This window comes from Jaculus jaculus, chromosome 16, assembly GCF_020740685.1.
Source record: "Jaculus jaculus isolate mJacJac1 chromosome 16, mJacJac1.mat.Y.cur, whole genome shotgun sequence".
Lineage (NCBI taxonomy): Eukaryota > Metazoa > Chordata > Mammalia > Rodentia > Dipodidae > Jaculus > Jaculus jaculus.
This window is the reverse complement of record NC_059117.1, coordinates 2,829,809-2,844,602: the sequence shown is the minus strand read 5'-3', so window position 1 is coordinate 2,844,602 and position 14,794 is coordinate 2,829,809. Positions and strand designations below refer to the sequence as shown.

Here is a 14,794-nt window from a genome sequence, read left to right as displayed (position 1 = left end):
CTACAGTGAGACCCCATCTCAAAAAAAAAAAAAAAAGAGCTGGGCATGACAGCACATGCTTTTAATGCCAGCCAGCACTCAGGAGGCAGAGGCAGGAGGACTGCCTTGAGTTCAAGGCCACCCTGAGACTACACAGTGAATTCCTGGACAGCCTGGGCTAGAATGAAACCCTACCTTGGGGAAGAATGAGGAGAAGGAAGAAAGAAGGAAGGAGGAAGAAGAAAGAAAGAGGAGGAAGAACAGGAGGAGAAGAAATAAGAAATTCTGAGACCAAACAAATTGAGAAGCACACATCTCGAGTATTTTATGCTATTGGTTATGATGGCATGCATGATTCATTTTAAAGAAACAAGTCTCTTTGCCTTTATTCTCAAACATAGGAAATTTACTCTTATTTATTTATTTATTTATTTATTTATTTATTTATTTATTTGAGAGGGGCAGACACAGAGAGGAAGACAGATAGAGGGAGAGGGAGAGAATGGGCGCGCCAGGACTTCCAGCCTCTGCAAACGAACTCCAGACGCGTGCGCCCCCTTGTGCATCTGGCTAACGTGGGACCTGGGGAACCGAGCCTCGAACCGGGGTCCTTAGGCTTCACAGGCAAGCGCTTAACTGCTAAGCCATCTCTCCAGCCCGAAATTTACTTTTTTAATGTCTTACACTTTCCTGTGTGACTGTCTAGACCTAGGGATCTGTGTGCTAAATTTTAATCAGCCTTTAATCCTTCCCATGATAAGTGTGAACACTATTTGATAGAACTCATACCAGGACTAAAGTGAGCATTTTTATGTATGCTGTTATAGTTATCTTCACATTACTGGGATAAAGCACCTGACCAAAAGCAACTGATGGAAGATAAGTTTTTATTTGGGTTATGGCCTTGAGGGGAAAGCTCCATGATGGCAGTGGGGGAAGCATGGCATGAGCAGAGTGTGGACATCACCACTACCACAGCAGGTAGAAAACAGCAGCAGTAGAGTGAGCTAACTCTAGCACAGGAGCTGGATATACCATAATAACCCTGCCCCCAACAACACACCTCCACCAGCAAGGTACTCCCCTACCAAAACTGCCATCAGCTAAGGACCATATACCCAAAACACTTGAGTTTATGGAGGAGTCATCTGATTGAAACCACCACATTCTAACCCTGGCTCCCATAAAGTGATGACCACTCATGATGTAAAATGCAATGCATTCCATCCAACCTTAAAATCCCCATAGTTTTCAATTCCAATGCTGTTTAAACATGCCCACAGCCCAAAGTTTCCTAACTGTGAGCCTATAAAAACAAAAACACATATTGCCACAGAGTAAACATTCACACTGCAAAAACGGCACTGGGCATAGCAAGGAAGAACCAAACCAATGCAAGACCTAAAACAGGGCAAACATCAAATCTTGCAATTCTATATCCACCTAGGACTCACAGCAACATCCAATTTTACCCCTCCAGCTGGGCTGCTTGCAGCCAGGGAAAATCCAACCCAAGCCAGTTCTTCTTGGCAGCCATCCCATAGTCTTGCAACTTTCATTCCACAGTCCATGCTCTTGGCTCCACTTGGGTCTGCAATGCAGAGACTCAACAACCCTGCCTCATATCACCCAGTGGCCATCTTCAATAATACTGTGTTGCAAATCTAATGACCTTTTCTTCCTGCACTTCTGATAGTACCATAGTAACAGATGGACTACCAAATTTATAAATCCAGGTGGGGGGGGGGGGGAGCTGACTTTGAAGAGCAGAAAAACTTCAGCCATCTGGCCCCTACTTTCAAGATTCAGCATTCTCCTCACTGTCCCAATCTCAATGGCAGCCATCTCTCAAACAACTGCAGATGAACTGAACTGTCTGCAATCCCAAACTGCCATTTCTTTGGGTGCTATATCCTTCTGCACACACAGTCCATTTCCTTATTTTCAACCCTGCCTCAAACCAGGGTCCTTAGGCTTCACAGGCAAGCGCTTAACCGCTAAGCCATCAAACCAGGGTCCTTAGGCTTCACAGGCAAGCGCTTAACCGCTAAGCCATCTCTCCAGCCCTTTTCTATCACTTCTTACTCCATTCACAAAGCCTAGTAATGTGCCTAACATTTTTTAAGAAAGCAAATTTTAAATACCTTAGTCATTTTCATATAAATATCCTCAAAATCGATTCTTACTAATATCCTTAGTCTGGATCAGCTTTAAATGTTTTTGTACAACACTTATTCTGCATCTTATCACACCTGAGACTATGGCAATATTCTGTATCACTGCAAGTAAGATGAGAAGCCTGCACTAGGAGTCACTCTGCATTTATTTAACTCTTACATTCCTAAGCATTTACTACCCTATTTTAATTGGAAGAACCAATTTTAGAACATTATAGAACTTATAGTAGTGAGGGTTTGCCTTTGAACTCAGGTCTTCAAGCTTCCAAGACCCATACATGCCCCCTTCAAATATACTTTGATGCCTTATTGCACTCAGAAACACTTGTTTCTTTTATCAGAAATTTCTTATTTTCTTAAGGTTTAAAAATATTAATACAATATGGTCAAATTTAAAGAATCTTACTCTAAACATTTAGCATCTTAACCAAAACACGCTGAAATATAGAAGTCAGGACTTTTCCGTCTTCAGCTTTCTCACGAATCCATGTTCAAATGAACAATTCCAGACTCCAGATATATACAGTTTACTTCAATGGGATGAAACTAAACATCGCCATCTATCAAACTGCACTTTTCCTAAGGCTTTTCTCTATTAGTTTAAAAAAAAATTACTTTTTATTTTTATTCATGTGTTTGGGGGGGGGGGTAGGCACATTAGGGCCTATAGCCACTCCAAAGAAACTCCAGACGCATGTACCCCCTTGTGCTTCTGGCTTACATGGGTCCTAGGGAACTGAACCAAGGTCCTTTGGCTTTGCAGGCAAATGCCTTAACCACTAAGCCATCTCTCCAGCCCTCCCTACTAGTTCTTAAGATCTTCCATCTACTGTGTACTCACTGAGCAGTGCGGTCAGTGGATAGGCTAAGCTCCTCCTCCTCTTTCTTTCACTTACTCATACTCACTCACTCACTCATAACATAAAACAGGATACTGAGGTCTCAGCATCACCTCTGCTCAAACATCACTTTGTGACAGATAACTTCTCTAACTTTAATATGTCACCCTCCATTATTTCCCTTATACTTACTAACACTGGATATATTTTGCCAATTTGTTTTGTCCCTGCCCACCCCCAACTAGAAAGGAGAAATACTGGGCTTTCCTTTCTTTATCTTCATGACATCCTCAGCACCCAGCCACTGGCACACAATCATTAGTCAATACACACTGCTGAAGCCGGGCACTGTACCAAAGACAGGTCCTCAGTGTTAGGGAGGCAGGAGGACTGCCACAGTTCAAAGCCAGCCTAGTCTACACAGTATTTCAAACTACCTACAGTTATGTAATGAAACTGTCTCCAAAAATTTAAAAATAAATAAAATAAAATTGTCCAGTCACTCTACTTGATTGGACAGCTTCTATTTTATATTCCACAGTCCATATTAACTTTAATTTCTGAACTTCCCATATAATTTATCTGTATTGTGCCCAGGTATAATCTAGTTTTAACAAGATATGCCAAATTCATCTTTTTAAGACCTTTCCTGGTTATTTTCTTCCATTCTTTTTCCCCAAGATATACTCATATTTATCCTTCCAGAGAAAGACAAAAATCAATGTTATAGTTTCAAAAATTATCTGGAAATTCTAGTTAAGAATATACTGACTATGCTGGGCATGGTGGCACATGCCTTTAATCCCAGCACATGGGTGGCAGAGGTAGGTGGATCACCATGCATTCAAGACCAGCCTGAGACTACATTGTGAATTTCAAGTCAGCCCGGGCTAGAGTGAGACCCTACCTTGAAAAACCATAAAAAAGAATGTACTGATTACAATGAAACAGAAATAATTAAGGGCTGAATAGATGGCTTAGCCTTTAAGGCGCTGCCTACAAAGCCAAAGGACCCAGGTTCAACTCCCTATGACCCACATAAGCCAGATGAACAAGGGGGCATATGCATCTGGAGTTCATTTGCAGTGGCTGGAGGCCCTGAGTGCCCATTCTCTATCTGCCACTTTCCCTCCCTCCCTCTCTCTCTCTCTCATAAATAAATAAATATATTTAAAAATAAAAAAAAAATTACTGATTGAGATGGGGAGGGGATATGATGGAGAATGGAATTTCAAAGAGGAAAGTGGGGGGGTATTACTACGGGATACTTTTTATAATCATGGAAAATGTTAATAAAAATTGAGGGAAAAGAGAAAAATAAAGAGAAAATAAAGAATGAGCTTAAAAGAGAATTTATATAAATAAAAAACCTGAAGATAGCTATTAAAAAAAAATCCTCCTTTTCAAAAGAAAAAGAAAAAACAATTAAGAGCAACAGGATAGGGAGGAATGATCTAGAAAGCTACCTTTCAGACACAAGTGGTCACTGCATTCATGCCTCAGTGTGTCTGTTGTTACCTGCAGAAGATCTGCACAATATTGGGCCCGTCGTCAACATTCCACCTTGGATGATGGAGGAGGTCAAAAACCAACCAACCAACCAACCAACCAACCCTGAAAGCCTCCTAGCCAAAAACAGATATGCCTCTCTATCATGCTTTAAAATCCTAAAATGTTAGTAAGCAAAATACTTTTAAGTATTTTTAGGGTATGAGTATTGGTGATTTTATTAAAGGCCCCTTCTTTCTCTCTCTTTTTCACACACACGCACAGTGTATTTTCTACCTAGCTATTGGTATACGTTTTTTAAAAGCTACAAATTAGTATATATTAGCATGTTATGTATGATCTTTTTTATCCAACCTTTTCTTCTTCTTCTTGTTTCTGTTTGTTTGTTTTTCAAGGTAGTGTCCTGCTCTAGCTCAGACTGACCTGGAATTCACTATATAATCTGAAGGTGGTTTTGAAATCACAGTGATCCTCCTACCTCAGTCTCCCCAGGGCTGGGATTAAGGCGTGCGCCACCACCACACCCAACTCACTTTCTTTTCTATGGCATTGTTAAGATATTCTCTGGCATGGTTTCCTGTACTACATATGTAATGTTTTACACACATACACACACACACACACACACACACATATTTTCCAATTGTACACATCTCTTACTGTTTCACTTTCCTCATACTGCTAATGAACCATTAGTATCAAAAACCACTCAAATAGTAGTATTAGAAGGCAACCTTTTCCCACTTCTGCCGTCAGTATTTCTAATACTTCTAAATAGTATCCTGGCTATTAGTGATATTTTAAAATATTTTGATTTATTTGCATGCAGAGAGAGAGAATGAGTATGGACATGCCAGAGCCTCCTGCTGCTGCAAATGAACTCCAGACACATGTGCCACTTTGCACATCTAGTTTTACACAGACACCAAGAAACTGAAGCAGAGCCAGCATGCAATGCAAGCATGTGCACTTAACAGCTCCATGATAAATACATTTTAGAGGTTAAAGAAATATCCCTTAAGCCGGTGGCACACGCCTTTAATCCCAGTACTTGGGAGGCAGAGGTAGGAGGTAGGTAGAAGGATATATATATCCTTTTATATTTAATTAACAGTGCACCTTCCTAGTAAATGCCTACTCAACATCAGATAAACTTCATTTCACTTTTTAAATATATTTTTCTTAGAAAAAGAGAGAAAAAAACTGGTGCACCAGGGGCTCAGCCACTACAGCTGAATTCCAGACAATGCACCACCTAGTGGGCATGTGCAACCTTGTGCTTGCCTCACCTTGTGCATCTGGCTAATGTGGGAACTGGAGAGCAGATGGGTCCTTAGGCTTTGCAGGCAAGCACCTAAACTGCTAAGCTATCTCTTCAGCCCTCTTGCACTTCTTTAAAGTGACAAAGATTTCTGGGCTATGGAGATGGTACAGTGGCTAAAGGCACAGTTGCTTGCAAAGCCTGATAGCTGGGTTAATTCAAATCTCGTTTTGTCACTTAAAAGTTGTATGATTCTGGATAAATTCTTTGCCTCTCTCAAGTTCATTTTCCTTAAATATAATAGAATGCACTGACTCATGTGTGCACATGGCATATAATCCTGCATGCACATACATGCACAAGCACACATGTGGAACAGGCTGGATAAAAATTATAGAAAGCAAAAAAAAGACAGAAAGCTTCTACTGCATAATTGTTATGAAATGGTTTAAAAGTATATGACAATTAGTGGTTTCTGCAATATTTATAAAATTTACCTATGAAAATGTGGATTTGTTAATGCTTTTATAGCATTATTTCATATATTTGGGTATTCTAATGTATTGTTTTAATTTTGGTAAATTAAGTGATCTTATAGTTAATTTTGTTCCTTTATATGAGGTCATTTCCTACATTAAAATCTTCATTTGACTATATGCCTTTATAGTATCTTTTCACATTAAGTTAAGCTACTGGATTAATTTCTATTGTAAATGTATGTGAATAAACCCAAAACATTATCTTGCATTTATTCATAAGTTTCACATATTTCTGTATTACAAGTCATTGGTTTTATTAGCTAGTTTTATTTTGTACCCCTCCCAACTTGTCAGTTGAATGTTCATTTATTGTCCTTTTCTTAAGAGTCATTTAATGACAGGTATATGTTCTAAGAACTGTGCTGTGAGGTGGTTGTCACAGAATGAACATCAGAGAGTTTACTTACACAAACCTAGATGGAATAGGTCAATCATTTGATGTGACCTCTTGATGCAATCAATCAAAAGAGGCAGTAAACACGAGTTGTATGAGGCTGCCGGCGTGACACGGCACCCTGTTCTACAGCAAACGTTTAAGTAGAAGTGCACGCTAGAGTAACAATAAAAAGTACAGTGCAGTAAATACAGAAACCAGCAACATTCATTATTGTCATTACTGAATATTATGCACTTACATAATTGTGTGTGCTATGCTTGTATACTACTGATGACACAATTTTTTACTTGTATATTTTTGGTGTTTTGAGGTAGGGTTTCACTGTACTCTGGGCTGACCTGGAATTCACTATGTAGTCTCAGGGTGGCCTCAAACTCATGGTGATCCTCCTACCTCTGCCTCCCGAGTGCTGGGATTAACGCTCGGCAAAATTTAATTTTCATTTAGCATAATCAAAACATAAGTAACCCTTCCACTATGATGTTATAACAGCTATGACATCACAAGTTCTCACCTTATGGGACCACTATTGTACATGTGGTCTGGGATGACTGAGATGTCATTATACAGCAGCTGAATGTATTTAGGGTTGCGATTTTCAACTCAACAAAACAACCCTGAGTTAGCCCATAAAATTTTTATATTTGATCTGCTGCTCTGTTTTCCTTGTTTTTACCTGCTTGAGGAACTTTGTTTCCATTTTCTCAACGTTATTTTATTCAGGGAACATTCTGTGCTATTTCATTGCTTTGGAATTCTTTTTCCTTCTAATATAAAAACTGTGACTGCTCAAGTTCTTCCTGTAGCTGTTACATGGTAAAAAAGGAAAAGCTTCCTATATTTCTGGTTAAGCATCTCCCTCCTTGCTTTGGTTTGCTTATGTCCTCAAATTTCATGTGCTGGAAGTTGAGCCCCACAGCCACATGCTAGTGGTGTCTGACAGGTGTGAGCTCTGGGAGGCGAGATGGTATCAGTAGGGCAGATCTTAAAGTCAGTTCCCTGGCTAGCTTAGCCTGTCTCTCCATGTGGTTTCCAATGCGAACTAAGGACTTTGCAGAGCTCACTATTAGCGAGAAATCTTGCACTTGTAGACTTCAGAAAAAAATTATTTTTTTAAAATATTTTATTTTTATTTATTAATTTGACAGAGAAAGGGGAGAAGGGGGGGGAATGGGTACGCCAAGGCCGCCAGCCACTGCAAACAAACTCCAGGTGTGTGTAACCCTTGTGCATCTGGCTAACCTGGGTTCTGGAGAATTGAACTTGGCTCCTTTGGCATTGTAAGCAACAACTTAACCTAAGCCATCCCCCCAGCCCAGAACAACTTTATTCTTTATCCAGCCTGTGGTGTTCAGTAACAGCATCAGAAACAGGAATGAGACACTCCCTTCTCTCTGCAATTCCATCAAAACCTCCATGTGTGAAAGCCTCGAGTTTGGGACATAAGCTTCCCTTTTGTGACGGGACCTTTGGCAGCCCTGGAGGTGAAGCCATGCTCATTTCTGTCGTTTCCCCACAAAAGAAATGGGCTCGAACTCTCCTTTTCCTGTTGTACCCAACTGTACAGAGAAGAAATGGGCTCGAACTCTCCTTTCCTATTGTATCCAACTGTACAAAGAGTGGGGAAAGACACAACAAAGACTCACACACCGGAAAAGACAACTGAAATTAAAACTTTTGAATTCTAATACAGTCATCTCCCTTCAAGAGAAACTGTCAGTTCTCTGACCAGGACTTTCTCTTTCTGAGTGGGTTGTAAGATTAAGGTGGGGGTCCTTTTTAAAAACATTTTACCTTTGTTTATTAGACACAGAGAATGCGAGACAGAATGGCCACAAAAGGACCTCTAGCCACTGCAAATGAATGCATGCACCACCTTGTGCATCTGGCTAACATAGGACCTAAAGAATCAAACCTGGGTCCTGAGGCTTCTCAGGCAAGTGCCTTAACTGATAAGCCATGTATCACCTTGTGCATCTGGCTTACATGGGATCTGGGGAATCGAACATGAGTCCTTAAGACTTGTCAGGCAAGTGCCTTAACCACTAAGCCATCTCTCCAGCCCCATAGGGATATTTAAGTCAGCCTAAACAACATGAAACCCTGGTTTTGTTTTTTTTTATTTTTTTTAAAGCCAGGCATTGGGGCTGACGCCTTTAATCCCAGCACTTGGTAGGCACAGGTACGCAGATTGCTGTGAATTTGAGGCCAGCCTGGTAATATAGAGCAAATTCCAGGTCAGCCTGGGCTAGAGTGAGATCCTACCTTGAAAAATAAAACAAACAAACAAAATCAGATTCTCCTATAACACAAGATGAAGAGAAGTTGACTACTATATATGAGTAACTGCATATAGCTAAGTCTTGAGACTAGGAATAATGAAGATCAATGATAAGAGGTACATGCATATATTCTGGTGTGTATGCATGTGCCTAGATACATGTAAGATGAATGCACATATAGAGCATACAATGATTCATTCGCTCTTCCCTCATCCTGACTATCTTCTTAGTCCTATCTTTAGGGCCCAAGTCTTTAATTTAATCCCTTCCTCACTAAAAAAGAAAGACAAAAACCCACCAACAAAACAAAAAGAACCCAGATCTTATTTTACTGGAACAAGTATCAAAGGACCATGCTCCAATTTCTCCTTCATTCAGCAACAAGCAACCTTGAACAAAACCTGCTGTTCTTTGAAAAAGATAGACTTCAAGAATTTAAATTCAGGCTGGGGAGATGGCTTAGCGGTTAAGGCATTTGCCTGCAAAGCCAAAGGACCCAGGTTCGATTCCCCAGGACCCACATTAGCCAGATGCACAAGGCACACGTCTGGAGTTCGTTTTCAGTGGCTGGAGGCCCTGGCGTATACATTCTTTCTCTCTCAATCTCTCTCTCTGTCAAATAAATAAACAAAAATATATTATTTTTTAACAAAAAGAATTTAATTTCCAGCCAGGCGTGGTGGCGCACACCTTTAATCCCAGCACTTGGGAGGCAGGGGTAGGAGGATCACTGTGAGTTCAAGACCACCCTGAGATTACATAGTGAATTCCAGGTCAGCCTGGACCAGAGTGAGACCCTACCTCGAAAAACCAAAAAAAAAAAAAAAAAAAAAATTTAATTTCCTATGGAGTAAGACACTGTTCATTTCCCAAAATATCAGCAACTTACCTTATTAACTCTAGTTGTGCAAGTTCCTGGTTTGCTTGAAATATAGGTTTTTTAGTGAAGAGTTCACCAAGGATACATCTAAAGGAAAAAATACCCATCATTACCTAAATCTTCTCATTTCAGTTCATCATCAAAACTATTTAATGTAAGAGGCCAATGAGCCTATCTTACCCACAGCTCCATACATCAATAGCTGGTGTATATCTTTCTTCTCCCAATAGCAGCTCTGGTGGACGGTACCACAAAGTAATGACCTTGTTAGTATATGGCCGGCTGTAAAAAACAGAAAACATTCTTTAGAGTCAAGCATTTGTTGAAAAAAGAGAGATTCTCTTAGTGTTTTTCATTATCAATGCAATCCTACGATCTTAACCAAAGCCAATTTTATTTGCTTTCTAAATGCAAATATACTATCATATTTTAAATGTAATCATAAAATGCATGTGCATGCAACCTAAATGAAAATTTGTCTTAATATATGAAAATAAAAAAGTTGGAGTTGGCTGCTGTCAACTGTGATTTAGTCAAAGGTAAGTAATTAGATCCATTCAATCATCAAGATTACCACCTAACAAGAGGGTTTCTGCTTCTGTGTTGAGGATTGAACCCAGGACCCACATGTACTAGGCAAGTGAACTACACTGAGCTTTACCTCAGTGCCTATCATTTTGTTTGTTTGTTTACTTGTTTGAGGAAGGGTCTCACTCTAGCCAAGGCAGACCAGGAACTCACTCTGGAGCCCAGGCTGACCTCAAATTCATGGCTGTTCTCCCACCTCAGCTTCCCAAGTGCTGGAATTAAAGGGAGGAGCCACCATGCTTTCCTACCAAATATTTCTAACTGGGCATATGTTTGGCAATATTTTCTTAAGTTTGAGCCACTCTAGTTTGTGAATAAAAAGTCAATGTAAGCTATAGGATTTGAGGTCAATACTACATAGAAGTACTAGCAACAACTGACACAGTACTTTTATCAGATAACTTGTCTCTGTAAGAAGAAGCTATATACATACTGACATCATCTACATCTAGCAAGTTAATGTAGAGTCAAGTTTGACCGTCACAGCACAAATTGAAAAGCTAAGTGTTCTAACCCTCAAAGAGCAGAGCATTCTACCTGGTTTACATGACTGAAGACGGTCCTAAGGAGTCAGGGAGGCTCTTCACCTGAGCTGTGAACAGATATACTTCAAAGTGATCACATGTCTTTACACCAGAGGGAAACCTCTAGCTTTCTAGATGTCTTCCAAACCACAAGGAGTAAAAGGATATATCGTAGGAAATTCCCCAGCAAGGCTATACTCCAAGCACATTCACTTGAGACTGACTTGGCTCTGGACCACTTTGGAAAAGGAGGAAAAAGATCATACAACTTAATACAACATTTACTCACTTACTGATATGAAGTTCCAGACACAAGACTACCTGGTCTGCCCCAACTTGGTCAAATTTCTAGCTATCTAGGCACTAATACTGTAGGTCATCAATGTGGGCAACCAACATTATCACAGACAGGACTGCATTAAGTGTTCCAAAGGCAAAACAGTATTCAGTTGACTCTGGTTTGTTGTTGTTGTTTGAGGTAGGGTCTCACTCTAGCTCAGGCTGACCTGGAATTCACTATGTAGTCTCAGGGCGGCCTCGAACTCATGGCAATCTTCCTACCACTGCCTCCCAAGTGCTAAGATTAAAGGCATGCGCCACCACGCCTGGCTTCAGTTGGCTTTGGTTAAAAATCAGAGGGAAAAGAAGCTGGGCATGGTGACACATGCCTTTAATTCCAGTTGTAGGGAGGCAGAGGTAGGAGGATCACCATGAGTTCGAGGCCACCCTGAGACTACATTGTAAATTCCAGGTCAGCCTGGGCTAGACAGAGTGAGACCCTACCTCAAAACCACAACAAAAAAGGAAGTCTTACTTTTTTGTGTGTGTTGTTGTGTTCTTTTCTTATCTTTCACACAAAGTCTTACATATAGCAGGATGTTCTCAAACTTGGGTGATACTTCAGCCTCTGACCCCTTTGAGTGATGGGTTATAGGCATGCACCATTACACCTAGCTAAGAGGGTTAGTTTCAATAGCAAATTAAGAGTTTGATTTTTCGAACGTATGTACTTTTCTTGGAAATTGTTTTTGTTCACTGGCATCACCAATCTTCACATAATAAAGAAGTGGGGACAGAAGTACATGTGGTAAGTACTATCTCTATGCTTGTGACAGCCTCCCTCCTCTTCCTCATTCCTGACAATAGCCTTGAAAGGCATGTGTAGAAGATGGTAGATATGTCAATCTAGTTTTATGGATGGCTAGAATAGTCATCATTTGACCTGATGATATAGTTAAATACTAATGATGCACTGAGGTAAACACTGTATTTCAGTGAGAAATATATATAAATATCTTACTCTTTAAGCCACCCTTTGTTACAACAGTTCAGTATATCCTAGCTATAAATCATTTATCTAGCTGCATCCTAATCCTAACCCTATTTTCAAGTGAAATCCTCTATTATTGGTCTTTACTCCAAGTACACTGAGCCTTTGCCTCCCTGCAATGGTTGAGCAAATGTACATTTATTTTTGAAATCAGGGGACAAAACCAAGGCAGAGACCTGATGTGGCAAGAAACCTGTCATCAAGAAGTTAGCATAGCACCTTAATTCTATTCTAAATAAATGGGTTTTTGCAAAATAAGCCACATTTTGTGGATACTTATAATCCCAGCATTTAGGAGGGTGAGACAGGAGAATTTCAAGTTCAAGGTCATCCGGGAGGACCTTGCTACATACATATTAAGTCCCTGGCCAGTCTAAGCTATATAATGAGAAAAATGCTTTGAAATAATAAAAAAATACTATTTTTTATTTGCAAAATAGGTGAAACAGCTCTGCAAGGTCTGCATTTTAGGGACTCATATTGGGTTCTCCAAGATGTATACTTCGTAATTAGTTTCTTCTGTTTGTTGTAAAGGAAATATGGATCTCTCGGGCCAGGATTTAGTAACTGGTTTTTACTAGACAACTGGTTAATATGTAGATCTCTCTTTTTTTTAAAGGATTGATGGGAACTGATTAGGATTGCTGGGTTTTTTGAACCCATTTCTAAAGCATGTGAGAGTATTCTCAGTAGGGAAAAGACCCATTTCTTATGATTTGTAGCTACCTGCTGTGCCTGACGTGGTACCTGTGGGAGGATTAAGCCCTTAGTCTGCTCTTGCAATTATTCAAATGACTGAAGTCTAAAATGTTTGCTTTTGTATTAACAATAAAAGTTGTCATCTTCCCTTTTGAAAAAAAAAGAAAAGAAAAGAAAATGGAGGCCAGTCCCATAAACGGCATTCATTCAGTAACAGTTATATAGTGTTGTAGTACCAAGAAAATATTCCATGTTATGATTAGAAGGTTATGGTTACAAATATGAAAGGTGAAGTGAAGGAGATTGAAATTATCTTTTGAAGCCAAAAATTTTACTCTCAAGACAAAGTACTGCTGGATATGAACACACATCACCTATAAGCAAACACATGGACAAGACTTTCAAAGTGGTATCTTAGGTATGGTAACCCTGTCAACATCTTGTGAACAACACAGAAAGAGTAGGTGATATAACACGTATCAGATACTTTTTCTTCTCAACTTAAAAAAAATTACATGAAGAATGTCAACCCAATCTTTTCACAAAAGGCAGAATAGCACCTAATGAAGAGACATCCCTGAAAAACACACAGTTAAATTCTTAGCTTATAAGCATTTTTAAACTTAAAAAAGGGAAAATCTAACAAAATGAAATGAACCACACAATTTATTTCCATAATTAACAATAAGGTCCAAGCAATCAGTAACTTCCAAAAGCTATCCTAAAGTCTTTCTTCTATATCCCTTCCCTCTACTATTAGAAAACCAAAATAAACTGTTATTCACAAGAGGCAAAACCTAAACTCTGTATTTGAAGTTAAATATTTGCAAATTCACTTCCTACTAAATACCTTCATCAATCTTACCATCAGTTTCACTTTGATTGGCAGCTGATACTAACCAGTGCTACAGCCATGCTAGGCAGGTACTCTGCCGAACTATGTCTGTAGCTTTTGTTAACAGTTTCTGAAAAGAAAGCAGACACTTTCACTTCATCAATAAAAGTAATTAATATCTAGGGAATATGGAGTAGAAAAAAAACAGACAAAAAATAATTTTTAGCCAGGTGTAGTGGCACACGCCTTTAAGTCCCAGCACTTGGAAGGCAGAGGTAGGAAGATAGCTGTGAGTTTGAAGCCACCCTAAGACTACATAGTAAATTCCAGGTCAGCCTGAGCCAGGGTGAGATACTATCTCAAAAAAACAATAACAACAACAAAAAATAAATAAATAAATAAAATAAATAAAAATCTTTTGCCAGGCGTGGTGGCTCATGCTTATGGGCTAGAGTGAGACCCGACCTCAAAAAATAAATAATAAATATCAAAAATATTTTACCTTATTATATTTAGCAAGCTATTAAGATCTAAGTCAGGGCTGGAGAGATGGCTTAGCAGTTAAGTGCTTGCCTGTAGAGCCTGAGGACCCTGGTTTGAGGTTCAATTCCTCAGGACCCATGTAAGCCAAATGCACAAGGTGGTACATGCATCTGGAGTTCGTTTGCAGTGGCTGGAGGTTCTGGCATGCCCATGCGCATATTCTCTCTCTGCCTCTTTCTGTCTGTCACTCTCAAATAAATAAACAAAAAAATTCTTTTAAAAAGATGTAAGATTTGTAAACAGTAACTTCATTTTAAATATCAAGTACTTGGAGAAATAAAAAAAAGGCCGGGCGTGGTGGCTCATACCTTTAATCCCAGCACTTGGGAGGCAGAGGTAGGAGGATCACTGTGAATACAAAGCCAGTCTGAGAGTACATAGTGAATTCCAGGTCAGCCTGGGCTAGAGCAAG

General features: G+C 39.6%; 1 protein-coding gene across 2 annotated transcripts in view; it reads right to left on the bottom strand.

Moving 5' to 3' along the window:
- The window catches only part of Cdk13 (cyclin dependent kinase 13), a 142,566-nt gene that overhangs the window by 19,073 nt on the left and 108,699 nt on the right, over positions 1-14,794 (bottom strand). For both annotated transcript variants that reach the window (XM_045135637.1, XM_012951282.2), the window contains exons 8-9: positions 10,044-10,145; positions 9,873-9,950 (exon numbers count right to left, since the gene is read on the bottom strand). In XM_045135637.1, the coding sequence (XP_044991572.1) occupies positions 9,873-9,950; positions 10,044-10,145 (180 nt within the window). The remainder of the gene's footprint in view (positions 1-9,872; positions 9,951-10,043; positions 10,146-14,794) is intronic.